Source organism: Primulina eburnea, chromosome 10, assembly GCF_022965805.1.
Source record: "Primulina eburnea isolate SZY01 chromosome 10, ASM2296580v1, whole genome shotgun sequence".
NCBI classification, from domain to species: domain Eukaryota; kingdom Viridiplantae; phylum Streptophyta; class Magnoliopsida; order Lamiales; family Gesneriaceae; genus Primulina; species Primulina eburnea.
In genome coordinates, this window is record NC_133110.1 from 578,507 (window position 1) to 602,895 (window position 24,389).

The following is a 24,389-nucleotide window of genomic DNA, read 5'->3' on the forward strand; positions in this document are numbered from 1 at the left end:
GTTCGAGGGTTAATTATGTGTATGAAAAGTGGAAAAGGAAATTCAGAATACATATAAACTTGAAATCTATGCCTTAAAACCGAGTAGCCTTGTGCTTTTCTCAAGAGAGAATGTAAAGATTGGGATTTGTCTCAATTTTAAAAGCTAGCTCAAGAAAGATGATTGTTCAAGTCTATATATAAAACTCTCAAATATTTAAGTCATTCGATGTTGGACACTTAATACAATCTCTCAGACCTATGAATGAACAACTTGAACGTGAAGTTTACAAGATTATCGGGTGATCTATATGGCAGTTCAACACAGAACTCTAGTTATGATACTATGTTAAGATTGAGACTTGAACCTAACTCAACTAAAAAAACTAGCTATTTGAGAATGATTGTCCAATTCCATATATGCAACTCTCAAATTTTAATCTAGTGTCCAATTCCATATATGCAACTAGGGATGTAAACGAACCAAACCGTTTGTGAGCTATTCGAAGCTCGATTCGATAAAAGTTCGTTTGAGCTCGTTTAATAAGGCTCGTTAAGATAAACTAACCAAACTCAAGCTTTATAGTATTCGGCTCATTAGCTCGTGAACATGTTCGTTGTTAAGTTCATAAGTAATCTTTTAGATAAAAAAATAATAGTTTTGATATTTGATTTATTGATATCGTATATTATTTATGAAATATATAGAAAAATATATTAAATTTATTTATTAATTATAAATTTTAATAAAATAATAATTTTTTTTTAATATAAATTATTTTTTAATTAATTTGATAAAATTTTGAATGTATAATTCATATTTATTCGAAAACAGAAGTCTCTTTAACTTAACCCGACCCTCTTCTTCTACCGGGTTGAAAGTCAAAAGGTCAAAACCCTAATCTCGCCAAGAATTCTCACTCAGTATTTTCAATTGAAAAGGGTCGATGGAAGTAGAAGGATCGACTGCGGCAGGAACGATGGAAGTAGAGAGAGAGCTTAGCAACCGGGTAATGTGTCAGTTGGCCGACTCCGAAGGTACACCTCTCGGGGCCCCGATTTTTCTTCCGGAGAGCGCCGGCCCTAAGGAACTCCAACAACTCGTCAACAAAATCCTCAACAACGTAAGTGCTGGTGACACTGAGGTTTTTTTTTCAAGTTGTGTTTCTGTTATAATTTATTGAAACGTTGTTTATTTCATTATTCCTGGTTTTTCTTTTTGACGTGTCTTCTTCAAGGTCCATTTTATATAGAATACGTGGTTTTGCTTCCGTGTTTTGATGAGTTGATTTGCTAATTTAAATATATGGACCTTGGCATGAAAATTGTGATGATCGAAGCTTTAGACATTGTGATAAAATATAGATTGGACATATCATGCTAGATTATGCGCCAATGATACGTTAACATCCATTTTATCTTGAAAAGAAAAGAATTTTAACATGTGCAATTAAGTGAATGACTATATAAATATATGCCATGAGCTTCTGGTGCAATGATACGTTAACATCCAGTTTAATGGCTTCAACTTGGTGGTGGGTCTTTAATTTCAGGAGGAAAAATTGCCTTATGCATTTTATGTATCCGACAATGAGCTTCTGGTGCAACTTGGATCATATTTGCAGAAGAAAAAGGGTGAGAAGTTCTGCTTATCTTACTTTTCAGTACCAAAGCTTATATTGTCTAGCAGCATACAATACACAGTCGGGAAGACCCTCATTAAATGTTATTGCAGTGTCTGTGGAGAAGGTTCTGACGATTGTTTACCAGCCACAAGCAGTATTTAGAATACGCCCAGTAACTCGCTGTTCTTCAACGATCGCTGGTATGAAATATATTAACTTTCCTTCCAGCGTTGATACAATTTAATTTTGTTGTTGGATTGTGGACTATGCATGAATCGAACTTCTTTCAGATTTATGTTCTGCAAAGTATTATTCTGGCTGTTTTGCTCTGATAGGGTTGGTAGGCTGTTGAAGCCTGATTATTATGTGGGTTCTATTTCCCTATGTCTCACAATCAAAGTTCTAAAAAGCGTGAGTCAAGGTCAAACTTAAGCGGGTTTAGTACGAGATTAACCGTGGAAAAACGTTTTTAGTTTTTATTATAAATTAATCATATCAAATCAATTGATAGATTAAAGAAAACATAAACTTACAAAATTTAATAATTATTTTTTACCATCAACAGTAACCATTAAAGAATTTTTTGGTGCCTTTAAGGTTTTTTTATAAGTTTATCATTTATGTTATCAAAAGTTAACATAAAATTTTACCTAAAAAAGCTCACGTTTTTTTTTGCGCTTAATGTGATCAACCTTGGGTTGACTGTGATTTCACGCATTTACCCGAAACAAAATTTTTTCTTCACGCAATGTTCTTAATCCGTGTTTTTTGTGCTTCTAGAACACTGTTCACAATATGTCATCATCAAAATTAGAAGTCTATATTTGTTTTTGGAGAGTTCTTTGTGTAATTTTTCAATCCTCAAGTTATGTCCTCTTTGGTACTGATAAATACTTGTATTTTCCTGCCTTTTAGTATTTTTATCTTAGGTACATTACATCTGTTATGAATGCGGTTTATTGTTCAGACTTTTAATTAGTGGGCCAGATACGATATGGTTGGATCTTGGAAGTTCTGTCCCCACATTTCTCTAACCTTGTACGTTTTGTATGCAGGTCATAATGAGGCCGTGCTTTCAGTTTCCTTTAGTCCCGATGGACGGAAATTAGCTAGTGGATCCGGTGATACCACTGTCCGTTTTTGGGATCTGAATACACAGACACCGTTATTTACATGCAAAGGTTGAAATATATTTATTCTGCTTGATTTACATTCCGCACACTTGCTTTATGATTCCAATTGAAATTTACATTTTAGCATGTTCTCATGGCATGCATGGCCATTCACGGTTGACCTTGACTAATTTTGTTGTCCGATTGAAATCACCAAGTCCATGATGTCTGGTTTGTAATAAAAAAAATGAAATTTTACTATCGGGAAATTTTTTATTATATCATTACTAGACATGTGTGATTGTTATAGAGCTTTATAATTTCACAAAGATCTCATCTGGGTTTCAGTTGAGTTTAGAAGCAGTACAGCATCTGAACTATAAATCTGTGCATGATCTTTCTGAATCGATGCTTAAGTACTTCTGATGGAAGAAGTGACATCTTAAATTCATCTTTTTCCTCCTCTGTGTTGGCTCTGCCTCTGTTCTCCAACTTCCTTGTCTCGTTTATTTATCCATTTCCGTCTGTCGCCTTTGTACTTGTCTGCTACTTAGTTTGGGGCTTTGTTTCATTGCTTCTGGGATTTTTCTGTACTCTGATGCTGCTTTCCATTGGCGCTATATTTTCCTTTTCTAGGACACAAGAATTGGGTTCTGTGTATTGCATGGGCGCCAGATGGGAAGCATCTAGTTAGTGGAAGCAAAGCTGGAGAAATCTTATGCTGGAACCCACAAACTGGGGAGCCATCAGGCAATCCACTTATTGTAAGCTCGCAAAAAGTTAATGGAGGCTTCTTAATTTCTTTGCTTTAAGTTGATGAAAAAGATTATGATGTCAGAAAAATATAAATTTATGTCCATTTTCTGGTTGAACTACAGAACTTTTTATTCATTTCTTCATGTCTTTGCACGTATTGATAACGACGTGTAAAAATATATGACATCTCAGGGTCACAAGAAATGGATAACTGGAATTTCATGGGAGCCTTTGCATCTCAATGCTCCGTGTCGTCGCTTCGTTAGCGCGAGTAAAGATGGTGATGCAAGGATATGGGATGTTTCACTAAAGAAATGTGTTATATGTCTTAGCGGACACACACTTGCCATAACTTGTGTAAAATGGGGTGGAGATGGAGTGATATATACTGGGTACGCTCCCCTCTCCAATGACAATATGGTTTTCAAAGTTGATATGAAGCCTTCCTTTATTTTTCTTGAAAATTTGAGATGTATAGTATTGAGATACTTACGTGCCATTTCATACATGTGTGTATGAAAGGTTTAACTTGTTATAAGTGCAGCACAGTTCACACCTTCTCATTTGCAGATCTCAGGATTGTACTATTAAAATGTGGGAAACCTCGCAAGGAAAGCTAATACGTGAATTAAAGGTACTTGCCTATATGTTTTGGCAATGTTGTTTTTTTCAACCTGACTTCCTTTTTATATTTTTCTATTAGAGTATCTCATTAAATGGTTACTCAAAATGATCTTAACTTCTTCCTTTACAAACCTTCTCTTGACAAAATAATGAGGTTGCTGATTTTTTCTCAATTCTAACAGTTTGCATGGCCCTAAATTACACCTTTACTTATTTTTTGTGTGAACTAGTTATTGTAAATTTGTATTGTCTGCTACACTCTTCAAGAATGTTATATTTCACTCTGTCTAAGTCTGTTGTTGTGACAACTTTCTCATCCTTGAGCACATCGAATCTATTTTGTTTTGTTGTTAAATATTTTAATTCTCTCATGAAATGTAGGGCCATGGGCATTGGGTTAATTCTTTGGCTCTGAGCACCGAATATGTTCTCCGGAGTGGTGCCTTTGATCACACCGGAAAACAGTATTCATCTCCGGAGGAAATGAAGCAGGTATCATCAATATCTTCAGGGAAAACAGATGATATGATATATTTTTTCTTTTCCTTATAATTATTATTTCAAATTCTCTTATTTGGATTTACATGGATATTCGTTTTGGTAGATATTAGCGCTTCGTTTTGGTAGATATTCTGTCTGCTACCCTTTTAAGCTCTGTTCTCCCTTCCAGGTAGCTTTAGATAGGTACAACAAAATGAAGGGAAGTGCCGCAGAAAGATTGGTCTCAGGTTCAGATGATTTTACCATGTTCTTGTGGGAACCTGCAGTGAGCAAACAACCCAAAACTCGTATGACTGGTCATCAACAGGTATGATTATCTTATTCATATCATTTTTTGATCTAGTTGCAGTATATCATTAAAGGTCGTATTTCTTAGCTCTTTAGTTGTATAGAATCTTGCTATTATGTTCAATTCCTGGGTTGTCTGTAAGTGCTCAAGTGCGTGCTCAATTTATTTAGCTAAGGCTATCACACAGTAGTTGAGAAGTAGGGTAGGCATAATAACCTCTCTTCTCCTTCAATTAACCTACACACTACCTTTGCTCTCTCTTATATTGTAACCTGGGCGCTGAAAACTTTATAATGTCCACTCTTAGGAGAACTTTTGGCGTGCAGAGCCTCTGCTACATATAATTTTCTGCTTCCAACTAATTCTTAATAATATTGAACACCCGATCTTATCTGTTTAATTGTCAATTTACTAGTGATACACTGTAACTTGATTCATTTGAACAATACTTTTGCTTCATACTGAGTCTCTGTGTTCATATCTTACTATGCTTCAGCTTGTCAATCATGTCTACTTTTCTCCTGATGGACAATGGATTGCAAGTGCCTCTTTTGACAAGTCAGTCAAGTTATGGAATGGAATCACTGGAAAATTTGTTGCTGCATTCCGTGGTCATGTGGGGCCTGTCTATCAAATAAGGTTAGAACAATTTTCTCTTATCTTAATCCATGTAGATGCTGTATTTCTTTATAACATTTCTTTTGCTATAGTTGGTCAGCAGACAGTAGGCTACTTTTGAGTGGGAGCAAAGACTCGACTTTAAAGGCAAGGGTTCTTATGATATTTGAACGTGATTTATAATATTTTCTCTCAATTTATTTTTTCCATAAACAATCTTGTGTTTGAAATTATATTTAAATAGGTTTGTTTAGTTCTGGACGATTAATCGGAATCAAGGGAGTGATTGCACAAAATATCTCCTACTTTTGGAAAATTTAATATTTTATTTTCTTGATTCCTTTAGGATCAGTAATTCTTACACATCGGGATCAGGTGAACAATAAAGCTACGTTAGCATCGGAAGTTATAATGGAAAATGAAGTAGCATAATAATTGAAATGATTAATTTTACAATGCTTTGTAGTTGGTACTAAATCATATCAGCTCCACTCTGAAAGTTGTGCTTTGGCTCCTCGTACAGCATTTTCCACTTCGTTTTATTTTATTTCACATTGAAATTTGGACTTGCTTTCATGGAATCATCCCAGTAAGACCAAATAGTACCGACTTTCTGGTTGGTTGTAAATGTGCATTAATGTTAGATTTTGAACAGGTTTGGGATATCCGAACACAGAAGCTGAAACAAGACCTTCCAGGCCATGCAGATGAAGTAAGGCCTTTTATTCAAACAAAATCTCTGTTCCTGGCAGAGTTGAACATTTATTATCTTGCTTAATATTTTTACATGTTTTGAGGGGTTGCTGACAAAAATACTGATTATCAGAACCTTTTGATCTTCAGGTTTTTGCGGTAGACTGGAGCCCAGATGGCGAGAAAGTAGCATCTGGTGGCAAGGACAAGGTTCTGAAGTTATGGATGGGCTAAATTATGTGTATAAAGCAAATATAGAAACTGAGAAACGCCATTAGATTTATCATGCCCACTTCTGCAGCATTTTGGGAAGAATGTGATCAAATGCCTGCCACCTCTGAATATTTCTTGATTTATTTCGAAAGATCCAAGAAAAATCGAAATAAACGCCCATTAATGCATGTAAAATCGAAGAGATGATGTATCATAATTTTGCAATATTTTATTTTACCATATATTTTATTTTATCTCTTATTATTTTAATTTAAAATCAATAAAAACTCAATAATAATGATTGGGGTTATATGTATAATGAATTTTGTTATGGTGAAGATCTATTGTTGGTATCTATATAAACATTGTTTGAAGTGGTGTCTGTGTGCTAGATATATAGGAAGTGAGTGGGTCTCATGTGAGACCGTCTCAGGGATCTTAATCTGTGAGATGAGTTAATTCTACGGATATTCATAATAAAAAATAGTACTCTTAGCATAAAAAATAATATTTTTTCGTGGATAATTTAAATAAGAGATCAGTCTCACAAATATGATCTGTGAGATCGTCTCACCCAAGTTATTGCAATAAGAAGTTACCACAACAAGACTAATATATACATATGTAGACCGAATTTAACCCAAATCCCGGCCGAATCTTGATTGATTTTTTGATGAAGTGATTTGTTTCTTATCAACGGGACTCGATTAGAAAATTGGTATGTGTGATATCAAAATAAACTAGAATTCACGTTACATTATTTTAATTTTTATATGTTATTTTAAAATTTGATGAAACTCTTATTTCATAGATATAATAAATTTAAAACATAATTTTCGTGATCAGAATTTTGATTTGTAGTTCTTTAAGCAATCTTTAATTTTTATTTGTTTATAACGAAAACGAATCCCAAATTACTTGGAAACGTAGTAGATAGAAAATAAGAACTCAATGAAACCATAGGATTGTTTTGTTTTACACAGCAAGAGAAGACGTTGTTCCACGCAATCAAAACCAATCTTCTTCGGTCGGTTTTCTTCCGTAATGGGACATTCTTGAGACCCAGAAAGGTTTTTGTTTTTTCGTAGAATAATTACGATTCCTTTTTAACGTTCCTGCGTTCTTTTTGCCGGCGAAAATATTAGATTCTTACTTACTCCAGCGGTGGTCTCTCTTGGCTTCGTTGGGCCGACGGCTGGGTAAGATTTTTCTTTTACTTCTCGCGTTTTGCCAAAACATTATGATTCTTTATCTGGGTTTCTCAAGTTTATTCTCCAGGTTGTATTCGATCGTCGTACTGTTCTGTTTGTTAGATTGTTTTTTCTATTTATTTGTGTATTTTCCTTGTTTAGTCTGTGAACTTGATGGTTTTATGTTTAAGATTTTCGTAGGGATTCAGATATGCTGTACTGATTGTTGTCTGTTCCGAACCAGATTAACGCACGAAAGACAAGTTTTGAGTTTGTTGCAAGCTACTGAATACTGATGAGCTGTAGGCCTTTAATGTTGAAAATATCATAGACTTGTCCCCGTTTTTTGAGTGGTTGGTTTGGGGTTTTTGTTGTATCTTGTTATTCTGCTAGAAATTGGACGAGACAAGTTGCTGACAATTTTATTGTAACCTGTCATTTTTGTCTTCAGTTTTTGGTTTGTTTGATTTAAAACTAGCAATTTCCTCAAGTGGTGTTTTGGCCACTTTTCTTGCATAAATTATAATAATTGAGTGAGACAATTGTTCAATCTTTGGACCCAAAATGTTACCGAATGAAGTTGCGTGATGCAAGGAAAAGTTTCATTCTGGGAGCTACTGAAATCATCTGTTAATGATGTTTAGGGATTCATAGACGTTTTGGTTGTCTGATTCAATCAAAGTGCATTACGTTCTTGTAGGGAAAATATGTGTTCCCTTAGACTTTTCTATTTATCAACACGAAGTTGAGTCAGAATATGCTAAAATATTCTAATATATGGTTTTCTATTTCTTTTGGAATATCTCTGTCATGTTTATTGACACTCTTATGCAGTTTCACAATCACTAGAACAAGTTTCAGGTTTTTCTCCGCTGTTTTTGAACTCCTTTGAGTTTTGAAGAACATAGCATCTCAGCTTCAGTTAACATCAAGTTTCTAATCAAGCAAACGAGATTGAAATTAATTTTCTTACAGATAAAGTTCTATTTAATGTAGCTGAAATTCAGTGTGTTAAATTAAGATGTGGACAAATGTGTCATTGATCATCTTACAGCAAGATTATTCCTTTTCTGCCCAGCATGCCTTTGCAGCACACTTTATATATAACTGGTTTTTACTTCCTTGTTAAACTTTTGTTTCTATGTTCTGTATTTGTAGTTATTTGATTTTGTTTTGGCTTTTTAGCGCAATGCTCTGATTGAAGCATATGGAATGGACTGGCTGTCTTTGCATTCTGTCAGTGTGTTTGAGAGATGTTCAGTGGACTTAAACGTGTTCTTAGTTGTTTTACGTGGAAATGGCGCATAGAATCATCTTTAACAAATGGGTTACTCGAGGATGTACCTCATGAAATTGAATTATCTGATTACCACAAGACACTAAACCCTGGAAGTGAAAGCCCTTCTGGGCTTCTAGATGGCGAGACTTTGAACATTGACCCAATTGATGATCTTGATCTGTTCTTTGAGAGGATTTACAGTTACTATTGTGACAAAGGCCTTTGGTGCATCATCATCAAGTGGATATTTGAGCTTCTGAGCCTGGGTTTTACTATATGTTTCTCTGGATTTTTTTTGCTATATGTCGATTGGAATGGCTTACGCAAAGCAAAATGTGGCATGAATGCAGTGGAATCTGGAATCAAGCCTTGTGATCTGTCTGTGGAAGCTTTGCATAAGCATCCATTGACTCCTTTTACTTTTTCCAAGGCAGTAATTGTTGGATATTTGGGTATATTTTCTGTATACTGGGTTTTCTGTTTTTTGAGGTTCTTTGCCCAGTTAAAGGAGACTCTTAAGATCCGTCGATTTTTTTATAACAGGTATGATTAAATTTGATATGGTTTTTAGTGTGAGTGATTGATTGGTTGGTTGAAAATAGTTGGTATCTATATGCAGTCTCCATGTGAAGGACAATGAAATACAGACTATGTCATGGGCCTCAATTCTCGAAAAGGTTGTTCAAGTACAGAGTTTGCAGCAGCTGTGTGTGGTCAAAGATCTTTCTATTCAAGATGTAGTGATGAGGTTGATGAGAAAAGAGAATTACTTGATTGGGATGCTCAACAAAGGAGTCCTTGCCTTCTCTGTATCTGGGTGGGTTCCAGGTGCTGGCCCTACTGCCAATTTTGGCCCAAATGCTGTTCGGCATCGTCTTGTTCTGCCAAAGACCCTCGAGTGGACCTTGAATTGGTGCATACTACAGAGCATGTTTGACCGGTAAATCATGTACTCTCCCATCACAGAAGTAATATGTAAAGCTGCTTCTTTTTTATGGCAATAAATTACGCTACTCTTTTGCTTTTGATCTGGGCCATACCTCTGAGATATCTATGATAATGTCCGTCGATATCATTATACTTCTCGAGTAGATTATGTATTTGTATGATTTGTGCTCTACTTTTCCAGAAACTTCTGTGTACGAAGGGATTTTGTTTCAGATCCTGGAACCTTAAAGAAAAGGCTTATGATAGTTGGCTTTGTGCTGCTTCTTCTGTCTCCATTCCTTGTCATTTTCATGCTCGTGTATCTCTTCTTGAGGCATGCTGAACAGTTCTATAATCATCCAAGTACTGCATCATCACGAAGATGGTCAAATCTCTCGACATGGATGCTCAGAGAATTCAACGAGGTATCTCCATTTACATTTTCTTGACTTTGAGTTATTAAACAGATTTTAGTGTAGTTTGGGTGATGTTTTATTTCGTTGATTTGGCATGTGCCTGATAGTTGGGAGTCATGGTTTTGTGATTCTTGGAAAACTTAATGTTGGAAATTTGTTTGGAATCGAAAAGAGAATTGTTATCTCAGTCAACCATCTCTCTATTTCTCCTTCTATGCTAAAAGGTTAGTTGCTTGGGACATCCTCATCTTGTTTTGCAGGTTGACCATTTGTTCAAGCACCGTATGAATAACACTATTGTTCATGCTTCTGATTATTTAAAGCAATTTCCATCTCCTATCTTGACTATTGTTGCAAAGTTTATATCGTTTGTTTCTGGTGGATTTGCTGCCGTGCTGATTATCATTGCATTCTTGGAAGAATCTCTTCTGGAAGGCCATGTAATACTCTGGTCTCTTACCCAACAATAATGTAATAGAAATGTGTTGATATCATTGAATTTACTGCATTTCTTATGATTTTAACCTTGCAGGTATTTGGTCGCAACTTATTCTGGTATGCTGCTGTTTTTGGAACTATAACAGCTATAAGCCGGGCTGCTGTTGTAGGTGAGCTTCTTGTCCTTGATCCACAGGGGGCAATGTCCATGGTTGTTCAACATACACATTATATGCCAAAAAGATGGCGTGGGAAAGAGAACACCGAGGCAGTAAGACTTGAGTTTGAAACTCTTTTTCAGGTATCCTCGTCATATTTTACTATAACATCCTCAACTCAATAAAGCAATAAAGTATGTTAAGTGATCATTTCTTCCCCCATTATTCTGGAGAATTCCTTTGATTTGTCGATAAGATGTTCTGTTTTGACTCAGTATCAGGCTGTTTAAGTTCTATGTGCTGAAAATTTGGGTTGGCTGTTATGATTGTCGACTGTGTAAACTGATGTTGAGAAAAAAAATTTGGTGCAGTACACAGGAATGATGTTATTAGAGGAGATGGCTTCAATCTTTCTGACACCGTACCTACTTTTATTTGTCGTCCCAAAGGTTATTGTTTCACTATAATAGTTTCGGGAAATTCATTTAAATTAAAGCAGTAGCTTCTGAAATAATGGTTTTTTGTCGATGTAGCGGGTGGATGCTATCTTGCAATTCATAATGGAGTTCACTGTGGATGTTGAAGGTGTAGGTCATGTTTGTAGGTTTGTAAAATCTTGTATTTTTATGTTCTATCACCCATCATCTTGATTCTGTCATATGGGAGATAAACGTCTTTTTCTGCCTTCCCTCCAAAAAAATTTCTAAAATTTATAATTTTTTCCCCCGCAGTTTTAGTCTCTTTGATTTCAAGAATCATGGCAACAGAAAATATGGTTCTCCCTTTGATTCACCTCGCGAGCGGAGGAGTTCCCAGGGAAAAATGGAAAAGTCATTCTTGAGGTACGAGCAATTGCGGAACCTCCGGCGTTAATAAACCACTGCTACTATCAAGATTAATTTTTTTTTATGTTGGTTCCCAACAATTTCCTATGCTGACATATGCTAGTGTGATATAGACTGACAGCAATAAAAATATGTCTTTTGAGTAGTTGTGCGCTTTACTGTCTAACTGAATTTCTCTTGACTTGCAGCTTTCAGGTTGCTTATCTTTCATGGGAACCTGATGCCGAGGGAAAGCAATTCCTTGCGGCACTTAAAACCTTTCGTGATCAGAAGATGCAAGTTCAAGGAACGACAAATGCATACTTCTCATCTGATTTGCAGCAACAATATCCAAATTTTGGAGGCTTTGGTTCCCCTAACAGTTTCTTCCCAAGAGAAACACCTCTAAATGTTGTGGGAGGTTGCAATCAGTTTGGTTCAATGTGGCTGATAGATGTCGAACAGAAGAATTTTCCATATATCCTAGACTGGTATTACACGTCCCAAAACCATGTCAGAGACAATAACTCGAGGGGCAATCCATCAAGACCTATCATTAAGAGTCCAAAAGATTTCTGGATTCCTTCACACGTGACACACACAAAAACTAAGTACGACGAAAATTGGGATAGCTTGTTCGAGGATCGAGTACAAAGTCATCTAGAAGCTTCTACATCGGGTCCTCTCTTCCAAGAAAGTGTCTTACAGCATCACGACTCAAATAGTACCAAACACCCTGCAAAAAGCCAGTGGTGGGCTAGAACTAGATTCCAAGGTCCGGGTCCGCAAACAAGTTTTCTCGAGCCTCCAAACTTCTTCTGTGGAGCTTCTCGTGATCCTTACGACAAATTCTCAGAGAGCAACATGGAGGAACGTGAACAGGAACAAGAACAACCTCTGGACTTGAGAAATTCGAGGGGATTGTCACGAACATTTTACATGGATGAGTCAGATGTTGGAGAATTTAAGCTTCCATTCGATGATATATATGAAAATTCTTCTGATCACACAGATCTTGTATGATCATTTTCTTGATTTTCGTCCATTGAACATGTAAGCTTCCATGTCTAGATCTTATACCGATGACCGAAGAAGACGCGGCTCGATATTCTTTGTTGTATATAACACTGCACTTAATTTGATTCAGAACGAGCCTCTGGTGAATGAAAGGCTGCAAGTCCCGTCAGCTGTCCAAAATTGTAGAAACAACTATCATCTTTATTTGTTATCTCAGGTGAAGCCATTGCTTGTCCCGTGTTCACTGTCAAAATGAAAGGTTTGTGTGGCCAATTCATTGCACAATTCTTGCCTGAATTTAAGCGGCTTAAATCTTTTTATGAAATATTAGGAAATTTTTGTGTTTTGATTTGAACGTATAGTTTTTAATGTCGAAAATGCATTTGAATGAACTAAAAAATATTAGTTAATTTTTTTTTAAAAAAAATCTCGTTATCATTATGATTCCTCGAGGCTCGAAAACATATGGTATTTTGAAATGATCTCACGTATTGATAAAAGCGTATGTAGGACAAAAAATTATCAATATGGTGATTTACCAATAGAATTCTACAGAGCAGAGATTTCCAAAACTTGCCGTCAAATCCATCGCCACGAGAAGAGCTACATTCGAACTCTTCTCCCACCTTCGAAAATGCAACCCCTCAGCTACATTTTCTCTTCTTCAAGAGACTTTGCGAACACAACAATTTATCACTCTCTTACTCACCCATCAAAAGCCAAATCTTGCACCAAGATTCGATCTTTGCTGCCCCTCGACCTTTACTTGAATGAGTTCGGGTCATCCCATCTCAGAAATTTAGTAATTCCGTGGATGCACAGTTGCAAAATGTGCTCCAGATGTCCTCGAGGCAGAGGAAACTCAAGGAAAAATCCGAGCTTGAGGAGACCTTTAAGTCTGTGGAGTCTCTTGGTGACATGCTTAAGGCTTTCAAACAAAAGAAAAAACAGATAAATCAGATAAAAATAATCATTTTTAAAATAAAGATATAATTTATTTTTAAAATAAAGATATAATCTTTTTTAAAAAATAGAGTGTAAATTTCGTTCCAAAAAATGACTAAATTTCATTTTTTATCAATTTATTTTAAAATCCGTTAATAGCTGAGAAAAAAAAAATTATATTTCAATAAAGACATAATTTTTTTAAAAAAAATGGAGTATAATTTCATTTTTCTTCAATTTATTTTAGATTTCATTAAATAAATAAAACAAACAATAAATATGTATTAATGATTATTATTTAACGAAGATAAGGACATGCATGTAAATTCATAATTCAAAGTCATAAATTTGTAATAGTAATAGATAATAGATAGATTGATAATAGTACTACTTTTTATTGTGAATATAGGTAGGATTGACTCGTCTCACGGATTAGGATCCGTGAGACGGTCTAGCATGAAACTCACTCTTCGAAAAGTAAAAATATAAGTGAACACATTTAAAACAAGCAACAAGTTAATAAATATAATAGTCAATAGATTGTATATGAGCCAAATAGTAATCGGAGCACGTGCCCTTTCGATTAAAGTAATATTTTTGAAGAGATTCTTGCAAGCTTAGGATCTGATATTTTCCCCGAGATCGCACACTGTCTTGAACTGCTTCTTTTTTTCTTCCATTTGAATCAATTTGCAATATCGCTGGCTCCTTAATGACGCCTGGTGGTCTAGAATAAGGAAAGCACCCAAACTTGGAACAAAATATTTTTCATTCATGCAAAAATAGCGTAACAATCCCTTCAACAACAAAATAAATGTAGTGTAACAATTCTTTTGCCTATGCCTGCTCTTTTGATTCCATTTACTATCTACGAAGGGGTGGATGCAAAATTAAGTTGAGGGAGGAAACTTAATTTCCTTCTGCGTGCTAAAACTCAATGGGAAGAACTGCATTTCTGGATCCTCAGCTCTTCCATGTCGAAACGAAAAGAATGATATTAATTTGGCTTCTGCCGCTGCTTTCTTCATTGCTTCTTACCTGACTGACATCCTCGTTTTGCGGTAAATTCTCTTGAACTGACAAGTAAACATGGCGATCCTACCACGGAATCCATAGAGAAAGATCTTCGGATGGGCTGAACTGAAATCTGATGATCTTCATCTCCCATGACCGAAACATGCTGAAATTGTCTTGGTTTTGATTTCCCAACACTCGATTTATATAAACCATGGCGTCTATGAATTTTTTCCAAACACGTTATTCGGATACCATTGATATTTCAGTTATTTGTATGCCAACCATATGTATACAAAATGAGATGAAGTTGTAAATGATCATAATAACCAACTATTTTCTGAATATTCATAAGATTTCTTGTGTTCCTTATAAAAATGTCTCGACCACTTAAATTATCCTTTGATTAATGTTCAACGATGACAACTGCAAATTGAGATGCTATTGGTAGACAGTAGTGATCATATTCGCGTGGTTTCTACTGCTTGATGATGAGGCTGCAACTGAGAATGTCTTCGCGTGGGCCAATTTGTCAAAATACATGAACAAATTGATTGAGGATATTTTGTATTTTTGTCAGCAATTCACGTCTAAATTCTTGATTTTATTGAAGTCTGTTATCTATATCTTTGCTACAATTTACATCTGCACCGCGTGCATCGGTCTAGAATTCTCACTTTGTAAAAGGGCCAAAAGGCTGCCAATCGAGTGATAAATTTACCCATGAGCTCGAAATGCATGTGAAAATCCGATTTGCACTGGTTGCCAAATTAAGATTAGTCTACGATGACGTAAAAGAGAAAACATGATGGTATATATATATATATCCTGATGTACTTCAAAAAAAAAATGTCAGCCCTGTTCATTTTCCGCAACGTATGGTTCTTGCAATTCTATTGGCGAAGCTATACGATGTAGTCTTGTGCGTCAATTTCCACAGCAAGATTAATTGAGACGTTGCAACATGGAACAATAAAGCCTGACAGTGTAGACAAATTGGTTGGGTTGGGCAATTTCCAGCGGCCATTTTGCTTAACCTCATCTAAATTTCTTGCTACTCTACTGTATCGACGTCTGGACCTGAATATCGTTGTATGTTGGTGATGGTATTGTTTCCAATGTGTTAAGTTCCTATGATTACGTACAGATCAATTATGAAAATCATCAAGTCTTATTAACATTTAAGGTGCAACCAAATTATTTTCGTTAAAAGGAAGAGAATCCGGAACATTTGAGGTAGGAGAAGGATGCCTTCTAATTTGAACGACACCGAATAGAACAAAGTAAGATTGTACGTTTCCATAAACAAATTTTTGTTTATAGGTCAACTCTAAAATATTTGAGAGCATTACAATTAATTCATTTAGCTTTAACAAAACTCATGATGTCTTCAATTTAATTTTAGAACCTAAAAACAAACGAAATAATTAAAATAGATTAGCATGTAATATAATCTGCGTCTCCTGTGAGAGAAAATTACAAAAAATAATAGATAGACAATGCAACAGTTTAAATCTGTACCTAAAACCAAATAAAATAATACGTTCTTTCTTTCTTTCTTTTTTACTCCTGGTGGCAATATCACATGATCGTGACCAGATTTGCCCCCGGTACCAATCAAGCAGAAAGAAAATTTATGTTTTTCAATATAAAATATCATATAATTTCATTTTGATTTTTTTTTTTCATTTTTAAATATGTGTGTGTATATTATATTTTTATTATTAAACATGAACCATTTATACAATTACACAAGATTATCTCAATCTCTTATCCAAGTTCTAATGACCAAAAATATTCGGGAATCAAACTTTTATAAAAATCCTGATAAAAAATAATCTATATATTTTTCATTTTAAAACATTAATTTCTATATTTATATTCAAAAACTACTTTAACACAAAAAAAAAAAAAAAAACAGATTAATGTAGGCATGAATAGGAATCTTATTTACTAAATATATGACAAACAAAGTTGATATATCAAATTTGGCAGTAACCGAAGATTTCTTCGACTCTGGATTGCTGATTCATCATTCAAATTTACAAAGCTTTGTGGTCACTACATATTTCTTAGAAATATACATCAAATCCAAGTTGATATTTGGTTGAAAGCAATTCAATTACTTAAAAAATAAGAAAAATTTGTGGGGCAATGTACTTTTATTAAGAAAAAATGAGATATTATATCAATTTCCACGACATCATGGAAATTGTTTGGAATTTTATGAATTAACATGGATATATAATGGTCCCCTTTTGTTAATCGATCGCGCATATTAATTAATAGCATGTTGTTTTTTTAACAAACATGAGAATTTGGACCAATTCATCTGTAGAAAAAGATGGAGGTTGTTTTTGACAAATAAAAAATTACACGATGACTCCTTATAGTTAATATACGGTGTTCTTATATTATATATACATAAAAACTATTATAAGATCGTCTTACGGTTTAATTTTGTGAGACAAATCTTCTGTTCGACACTATTTATGAAAAATATTACATTTTATGTTAAAAATATTAATTTTTACCCCAAATATGGACCGACTCAACCATCTTACGGATATTGATCTATGATATATGAATTATAGACTCCACTGAATAATAATGTATATAATTAACTGAGATTATAGATTGATTTTGGGACATTGTCTTTTAAATACGCATGCACTTTATCTCCTTTATATCTTATTTGCATCCACTTGTATTATTAATTGTATCAATTTGTCGCCTCATGATATCGATAAATACACTTTTTAATTTCTAAGGATAATTAATATCATTAACTTGATTTTTTTTTTATTTACATAAATTTAATCATGATAATAGAATATAGCGAAAATATTTTTTTACTAATTTGTTTAAATTGGGTTTTGTCGATTAAAATTTAAGATTGTTTTGAATACTAAACTTTAATTTTGAATACTTGATTCAATGATTATTGATACTGAAATGTGTTCTCATGACATCGAAAAATACTAACATGACATTGAACATTATTGTTTATTACATGTCATGTCCACAGTCGAATCATAATAACTGAAAATAAAAAATTAATATATCAAAACCAGATTTAAAAACTTAATAAACCAAAACTTAAAATTGAACAAGTTAATAGATAAAAAAAAAAAATCATTTCCCACGTGGTTATGGTTAAATTAAAGTTATTGTGATGGTACATATACAAAATAGGTTCAAATCAAACAGATTTTCAGATCAAATGCCGAAATATTTGAGTTATAGTTGTTTTAAGTCAACATGTATTAAGTTTTCATTTTATAATTAAAACTGCTTATTTCTATAATCATATTGATTTATAATTTTGCAAAGATTTGAGAATTTGAGTTAATTTTTCAAAAAAACAAACAACTAATCAATGTAATTAATACGAAACAATAAATGGTAGCATTTAAAACAAAATAAATATAAAGGGTTAAGTTTGTATAAGTACTCAAAACATTAATGGAATAATAGTTTTGAGTAGGTCTCTTGTGAGACGGTATCACGAATCTTTATCTGTGAGATGGGTCAATCCTACCGATATTCACAATAAAAAGTAATACTCTTAGCATCAAAAAATAATATTTTTTCGTGTAGGACCCAAATAAGAGATCTGTCTCACAAAATACGACCCGTGAAACTGTCTCACACAAGTTTTTCTCAATAGTTTTTCTATTGCGTCACCACAAAATCATTTATATTCACTTATTTCTATTAGGGTTTGTTTTCTAATTATATTTTGATTACCTAAATTTAATGATATTTTTTTTTTTGGCTCCGTCCTTGGTACTCATGGTCCATACCTTCGAAATGAAATATATGATTTTTTTTAAAAATCCAGGTCCTATGATAGACTTTAGCCCTGATGATTAATTTTTATTCTTCAACTATTTAATCAGCGTTCTTAGAATCATAAATCCTCACCTGATATCAAAGTAAAGAAATCAATGGAGGTTCTTATGTCAAACTGGTGCACTAAAACGGCTCAATATTTGCCAGAAAAATACGTGTTCCCGCCTGGAAAAAGACCCGGAAAACTTGATTTCCCCGTATGCGAAAACTTTCCGGTTATCGATCTTGAAAATGCGAACAGTCGACAGATTCTGAATGCATGTCAAGAATTTGGTTTCTTCCAGGTTTCTCAAAGCATCAACTTTTTACGAATTCAGTCATTTTTTTACATAACATAAGAAAATATAATATTCTGAGAGGAAAAATTTTGTTTCCAGGTGATCAACCATGGAATCCCTGTAAGCCTGATGGAAGAAACGATGCGCGTATCCCAGGAGTTTTTCGGTACGTCACCAGAGTACAAATCGAGTTTTTATTCTACAGACATGACAAGAAAGTGTAGAATCTATTCCAGCACACTTGATTATGACAAAGAAGAAGTTCATTACTGGAGGGATAATTTTACACACCACTGTCATCCTATCAAAGATTACATCGACCTATGGCCCGAAAACCCGACCAGATATCGGTATATATCTTATGTGTCCTGATTCAATATGTTAGTTCAATATTTCATTCACTAATATGATCCCTGATTTTTCAAGGTTTGTTATTTGTTTGGTTTACCAGGGAAGTTGTTGGCAAGTATTCCGTAGAGGGGAGGAAGTTTATGTTGAGGATATTGGATCTTATTGGTGAAGGATTGGGGCTTAAACCAGAATATTTTCATGGAGATTTGAGTAAAACTCAATTATTGTCGATTAATCACCATGTTCCATGCCCGGATCCGAGTTTAACCTTGGGAATGCCCGAACACCGTGACCCGAATCTCATAAGTATGATTCAGCAATGTTCAGTTCCAGGGCTTCAAGTATTTTTCCAGGGACAGTGGATGAATATAGAGCCAATGGAAAATGCTTTTTTTGTAATTCCCGGAATGCAACTTAAGGTATATATACTATTATTCTTTCCATTTTTTTAACAATATCCCTAGATTAAAATTAAACCACTTCTAGCTAAAATCTAGACATTTTTATTCATGAATAGATTTCCTAATTTTCGACTTACATGCGTGGTATGTTAAAAACTTAAAATATAATAAATCATAGTTGAGTCTCCGACATAAGTTCAAATTTTTGGAAAAATTTATTTATGGTATAGTAGTATTAATTTTGAATATGATCAAATATAGTTTTTTTTAAAAGTAAATGCATACAGGCGATCTCCAATGGAAAATTTTTGAGCCCGATGCACCGGGTGGTGACACACTCGGAACGGGCTAGGACGACGATCGGGACTTTCTTGATTCCGTCTATGGACGTGGTTGTCAAGCCTGCCGATGACGGTGCTGGAATATCTCCCGTTTACAGAGGGTTCACATACAAAGAGTTTTTCAGTGCCTATACTGAAAATAAGTTCGACTGGGAAGCTACTCTGGAAAGTTTCAAAGTTAAGATCACCAAATATGAAGATAATATAGCAGATGGATGGTAAATTTGTAATATATTTAAAGTCAAATTGTGTGGATGTGTGTGTAGAAAATTCCAATATTATTAAGCTTGTAAAATTTGGTGTGTTTTTTGGTGTTCGCATTTGTATTGTTTGTTTAATTATAAATCTGAAAGTAAATTGCAACAAAATATTCTTACCACACTTAGACTTGATGACGGCCCACCAATATAGTCGTGATTAATGGTGATTTCATCGACCCACTAACTAGTTAATTGTACCAACTAAAATTGTATTTGGCAATTAATTTATCTGTCTTCTAGATCATTTTAAATATAAAAATATTTGATTTGAAAAAACACTTAGTTTATCAGATTTTATTCGAAGTGTTTTACTTCTACCTAGGTGCTGACAGATAGGTGATTGTATAATATATATATACACACACTTGTTTATTCTTTATACTCGTGTCAGCGCAGAGTGCATCTACCTAGGTGCTAATAGATCGTGTTGTTAGGCTCATTAGTCTAGAAAGATGTGTGTCTATCTACTAGTACTGTCTCGTATTTCTTAGAAGTCGGTCTTACTATTTTCCACAATTAGCTCTGTCTTCAGTAAATATAGTATTATCTGTTAAGATCTGAAATAACTGTTTTACAACCCTCTTGTGAAAACCCTCATGCAACTCTAATTTTAGGATTATTTATTAAATTTTTGGTATACATATTTTAGATGAAAATATTTGGAACATTTTTTGGAACAAGATTGTATTAGAATGGTTTTAGTATATGCATAAGCATGCATATTTTCGAAATTTTGGTTAGAAGATTTGCAAGATTTGGAATATTATACAAGGTGCATGGGAAATAAGATAAATTAACCTATGGATATTCCTAAAAATCTAAGTAGCAGCTAAATAATCATGCATATTGGGACCAAGATTAAAGAATGGAAATAAATCATCAAACTTTTGCACAAAAATCCTTGACCTAGCGACCATATTTTCGAACCAACAAAGAGGTAAGAATCAAGGAATAAATCTCACAATTTAGGTAGTTAAATAAATTAATCATTGAATGGAATTTGGGAGTCAAAATCGTGGGATTTAAGCCAATCTTGGACATGATTTATGCACCCAATTTAGCCTCCTTGCCTCACCTAATAGCCCTTCATTCTTAGCATTCCTCACACCACAATTTTCGAAAACCATAGCTGCAAATTTCAAAACTTTCAATTGCACGCCCTAGTCAAAACTCTGCTTAAAAATCGTTCAAGTTAGGCTAGCAAGTGAGCCGAAATGCTGCTCGAGTAAGGAGTAAGAAGTTATCCAAGCCAAACAGCCGTGTACCCACGTTTTAGCATTCAAAAATGAAGGTAAGTGAGCTTGTTTTAAAGTGTAAATTTTCGTGTATACATATTTGTTTTTATTTTAAAAATTCGGTTGAACACAAATTCTTTTGCTACTCCGTTCTTGTGTTGGTTGCTATATGATTTTGGGCACTATGAGAATTCGACTCTATATGCGTGTGAATCCCAATATGAAATGTTTATGGCCTTTATAGGGTAGAATTATAACCGTTATATGGCATCGCCCTCTTAAAAGAGTAAAAATCAGGGACTGATACCAGTAGACCATAGAAAGTAGAAGAATCTCAGTGTCTGGTCAATGTTATGCATGTGATATGAGTCTTGTTGTGCATGAATTGTTTTCGAAATTCTATTCATGTTGTTGCTCGAACGGATCTCACTTGTTGAGTGACAATCATATCACTCACTCCTGACAAGCCTTTCTCAGATAAACCCGAGGAACAACTCGAGTAAGAGGAGTCGGACAAGTTTTGGGACTGGTGAAATTTCAAGATTTTAGTTTAAGTTTAAGCTTTCAATTCAGTTGTAACGTTTCCGCATTAAATTCTGTCATTTTTCGGTTACTGGGTTGTAAAAACATTGTTATCTATTTCAAATTATTATATAAACTGGTTTTGGTTTATACTGTACTACGAGGTTGGTTGTTTTCAATTGTGTGATTGCTAAACAACGCCGGTGTCGACTAACCCGGTCTCGGGGCGTGACACCTCTTAACAAACTAGATCAAACGACACAATATCTACCGTTTGATTCACAAGAACATCAACAAATTCAATCAAATCATAGTTCGAACACCTTATTTGATTCCACCATGGGTACTCTAATAAAAAAACTCAAGGCAACACAAATCAATAAATGTTTTCTAATATAAAAGGCTTTATCATTCTCAAAATATGAATTTATTTTAGTTTGAACCTCACAAGCTGTTTTTGAATTTGTGGCTTTATCATTCTCAAAATATGAATTTATTTTAGTTTGAACCTCACAAGGTTGTTTTTGAATTTGTGGATCTCGTTTGAAAGAAGAGAATTGATTTGGAGAAGGATTTGAGTGATAAATTTAAATGATATGTATTCGATGAATTTGAAATTCATTTGAATTTAATATATCAAAGTAAGTTAGGAATATGAGAACCATCATCTCAATTCATCAATTCAACCACAACATTTGATAGTGCTTCGTTTCTCTGATAAACGTCTATTAGTACTAAAATGGAAATATCATAAATTAAGAGATGAATTAATTAAATTAAAAACTCCATGAATATGTCTTTTGTGAGACGGTCTAACGAATCTTTATCTGTGAGATGGGTCAACCCTACCGATATTCACAATAAAACTAATACTCTTAGCATAAAAAGTAATACTTTTTTCATGTATGACCCAAATAAGATATATTTTTCTCACAAAATACGACCCATGAGACCGTCTCACACAAGTTTTTACCAAATTTCATAAGACTGAGCATAAATCAAGTTGATATAAAATATGGGAAACAAATATTATATTGCAACCTAAAATATGATGTCACACGAAATCTTCCAAAATGGGCTAGAAATGAATCAAAGTGGGTTTATTATTTTATTTCATATGTTGACAAGTTTACGAGTGTGAAATATAATATTGATCCAGAATTAAATTATTTGAACTCACTGCTAACGCATATCGATATGGTGAGTGATATAAATTATTTAATTGTATTTGTATTAATTTCTTGATCCTATTTTATTTGACAAATTATTTAATTTGTGTATTTATCCTATAATTAGTGTTAACATGATTTGCTTAATTCGACGTCTACCTGATGCAAATTATGGCTATTGATTTAAAGTATGTTTGGATTTTAAAAAAATATAAATTAAAAGGATAATTTTTCAGGAACAATTCAATTTTATACTGTATAAATTATATATATATATATATATATATATATATATATATATATATATATATATATATATAAAATTTGTGTTTAGATGGTTCTTCGTTAATTTTAGAAAAAAATAAGCATCCAAAAAATTTAGAAGCCAAAAACTGAAAAAATGCGGATTTCTATGACTTCGTTTTTATTAAACCTAATAAACTGATTTGCAAATAAAATTTTATTTTATTATAATATTTTATAGATCAAATTCATTTTTTTATTAAATTAATTTGTTCCCCTTAAAATCTAGTTATTGACTGAAATAACCTATTTTAATTCTGAAAAATGGGTCTCTTTGGTTTAATACTAAGTTGATTTAGTTTTGAACAATTCAATTCGTGTGGTTCGGTTTTGATCGTATGCAATATATATTATAATATTTAATTAATTAATATAAAGGATGTAGGACGAGTGCTTACCGTTTTACCAAAAGCTATAGATAGCGGTAATGGTGCAACTTAAATCTTTAAACCGCACAGCAGCACAAGCACCATGGTTCGATCACTCTACCAAGTAAGGACAATTATTGCACCCAACAAAAGAAGTAAATTAAAATCAGCTCTGTATTTGGTGCAAAACCATCTCTCCCTCTGTTTTTCTTCACTTTATAAAACTCAGTGATAATTGGAAAATAAACAATGGTGGAAGAGAAGAATTAATCATACCTGTTTTTCGGATTTCCTATTTCAAGAAGAGCAAAATGTGTGGTCATTAAGAAATAGAAACTCTGCTTTAAATTATAACCCTTGAGATTGGCCTTGTAATCGAGTGATGAGCACATGCAATCGCGTTTTAGTGATTAGTGGGAGATGGAAAAGTTTGTGAAAGTATATTAAGGAATAGAATCATAAAATTATAATTTTAATCAAATATAGTATTTGTATTTAGCTCTTTGTAATTTATGGTAACAGAATATTTCCGTTTTCGTATACTGTTTTTGTTTTTTTTTTCACAATTTTAATTTTTTTCGATGCGTTGTTGATGTGGCGTTGACGCGTGTGATCTTATCACAAACTGAGAGAGAGAGAGAAAAACTGAAATTACCAAAAATTAAAAAATATAAGACTAAGACTGAATT

The 24,389-nt window shown here is 33.7% G+C and overlaps 3 protein-coding genes across 5 annotated transcripts; all 3 read left to right on the forward strand.

Annotated features, from left to right (window-relative positions):
• The first annotated feature begins 832 nt into the window (after positions 1–832).
• Positions 833–6,663, forward strand: LOC140804032 (notchless protein homolog). Its single transcript, XM_073159894.1, has 13 exons — positions 833–1,102; positions 1,532–1,613; positions 1,714–1,803; positions 2,659–2,784; positions 3,352–3,479; positions 3,664–3,863; positions 4,042–4,105; positions 4,477–4,587; positions 4,766–4,903; positions 5,382–5,524; positions 5,596–5,650; positions 6,159–6,215; positions 6,347–6,663. Exons 1-13 carry the CDS (start codon positions 926–928, stop codon positions 6,428–6,430), a joined length of 1,455 nt encoding a protein of 484 aa, XP_073015995.1. The 5' UTR covers positions 833–925; the 3' UTR covers positions 6,431–6,663.
• A 655-nt stretch (positions 6,664–7,318) lies between these two features.
• Positions 7,319–13,004, forward strand: LOC140804033 (autophagy-related protein 9-like). Of its 3 annotated transcripts, XM_073159897.1 has the most exons (11): positions 7,343–7,436; positions 7,555–7,608; positions 8,785–9,421; positions 9,498–9,818; positions 10,008–10,230; positions 10,482–10,661; positions 10,754–10,960; positions 11,189–11,266; positions 11,351–11,421; positions 11,549–11,659; positions 11,851–13,004. In XM_073159897.1, the coding sequence occupies exons 3-11, from the start codon at positions 8,853–8,855 to the stop codon at positions 12,662–12,664; spliced, it is 2,574 nt and encodes an 857-aa protein (XP_073015998.1). In that variant the 5' UTR covers positions 7,343–7,436; positions 7,555–7,608; positions 8,785–8,852; the 3' UTR covers positions 12,665–13,004. The 3 variants fall into 3 exon arrangements, with proteins under 3 accessions (XP_073015999.1, XP_073015996.1, XP_073015998.1); XM_073159898.1 differs by lacking the exon at positions 7,555–7,608 and having other exon boundaries at positions 7,319–7,479; XM_073159895.1 differs by having other exon boundaries at positions 7,320–7,608.
• A 5,458-nt stretch (positions 13,005–18,462) lies between these two features.
• Positions 18,463–20,205, forward strand: LOC140804034 (hyoscyamine 6-dioxygenase-like). The gene is made up of 4 exons (XM_073159899.1): positions 18,463–18,756; positions 18,850–19,100; positions 19,202–19,520; positions 19,790–20,205. The coding sequence occupies exons 1-4, from the start codon at positions 18,568–18,570 to the stop codon at positions 20,063–20,065; spliced, it is 1,035 nt and encodes a 344-aa protein (XP_073016000.1). The 5' UTR covers positions 18,463–18,567; the 3' UTR covers positions 20,066–20,205.
• The last annotated feature ends 4,184 nt before the right edge of the window (positions 20,206–24,389 follow it).

Coding starts and splice junctions, on each gene's coding strand:
- LOC140804032 (XM_073159894.1), top strand. CDS start 926: ATGGAAGTAGAAGGATCGACTGCGGCAGGAACGATGGAAGTAGAGAGA. Junction 1,103..1,531: donor TCAACAAAATCCTCAACAAC/GTAAGTGCTGGT, acceptor CTTTAATTTCAG/GAGGAAAAATTGCCTTATGC. Junction 4,588..4,765: donor CTCCGGAGGAAATGAAGCAG/GTATCATCAATA, acceptor TCTCCCTTCCAG/GTAGCTTTAGATAGGTACAA.
- LOC140804034 (XM_073159899.1), top strand. CDS start 18,568: ATGGAGGTTCTTATGTCAAACTGGTGCACTAAAACGGCTCAATATTTG. Junction 19,101..19,201: donor GAAAACCCGACCAGATATCG/GTATATATCTTA, acceptor TTGGTTTACCAG/GGAAGTTGTTGGCAAGTATT. Junction 19,521..19,789: donor TTCCCGGAATGCAACTTAAG/GTATATATACTA, acceptor AAATGCATACAG/GCGATCTCCAATGGAAAATT.
- LOC140804033 (XM_073159898.1), top strand. CDS start 8,853: ATGTTCAGTGGACTTAAACGTGTTCTTAGTTGTTTTACGTGGAAATGG. Junction 9,819..10,007: donor CTACAGAGCATGTTTGACCG/GTAAATCATGTA, acceptor CTACTTTTCCAG/AAACTTCTGTGTACGAAGGG. Junction 10,961..11,188: donor AGTTTGAAACTCTTTTTCAG/GTATCCTCGTCA, acceptor AATTTGGTGCAG/TACACAGGAATGATGTTATT.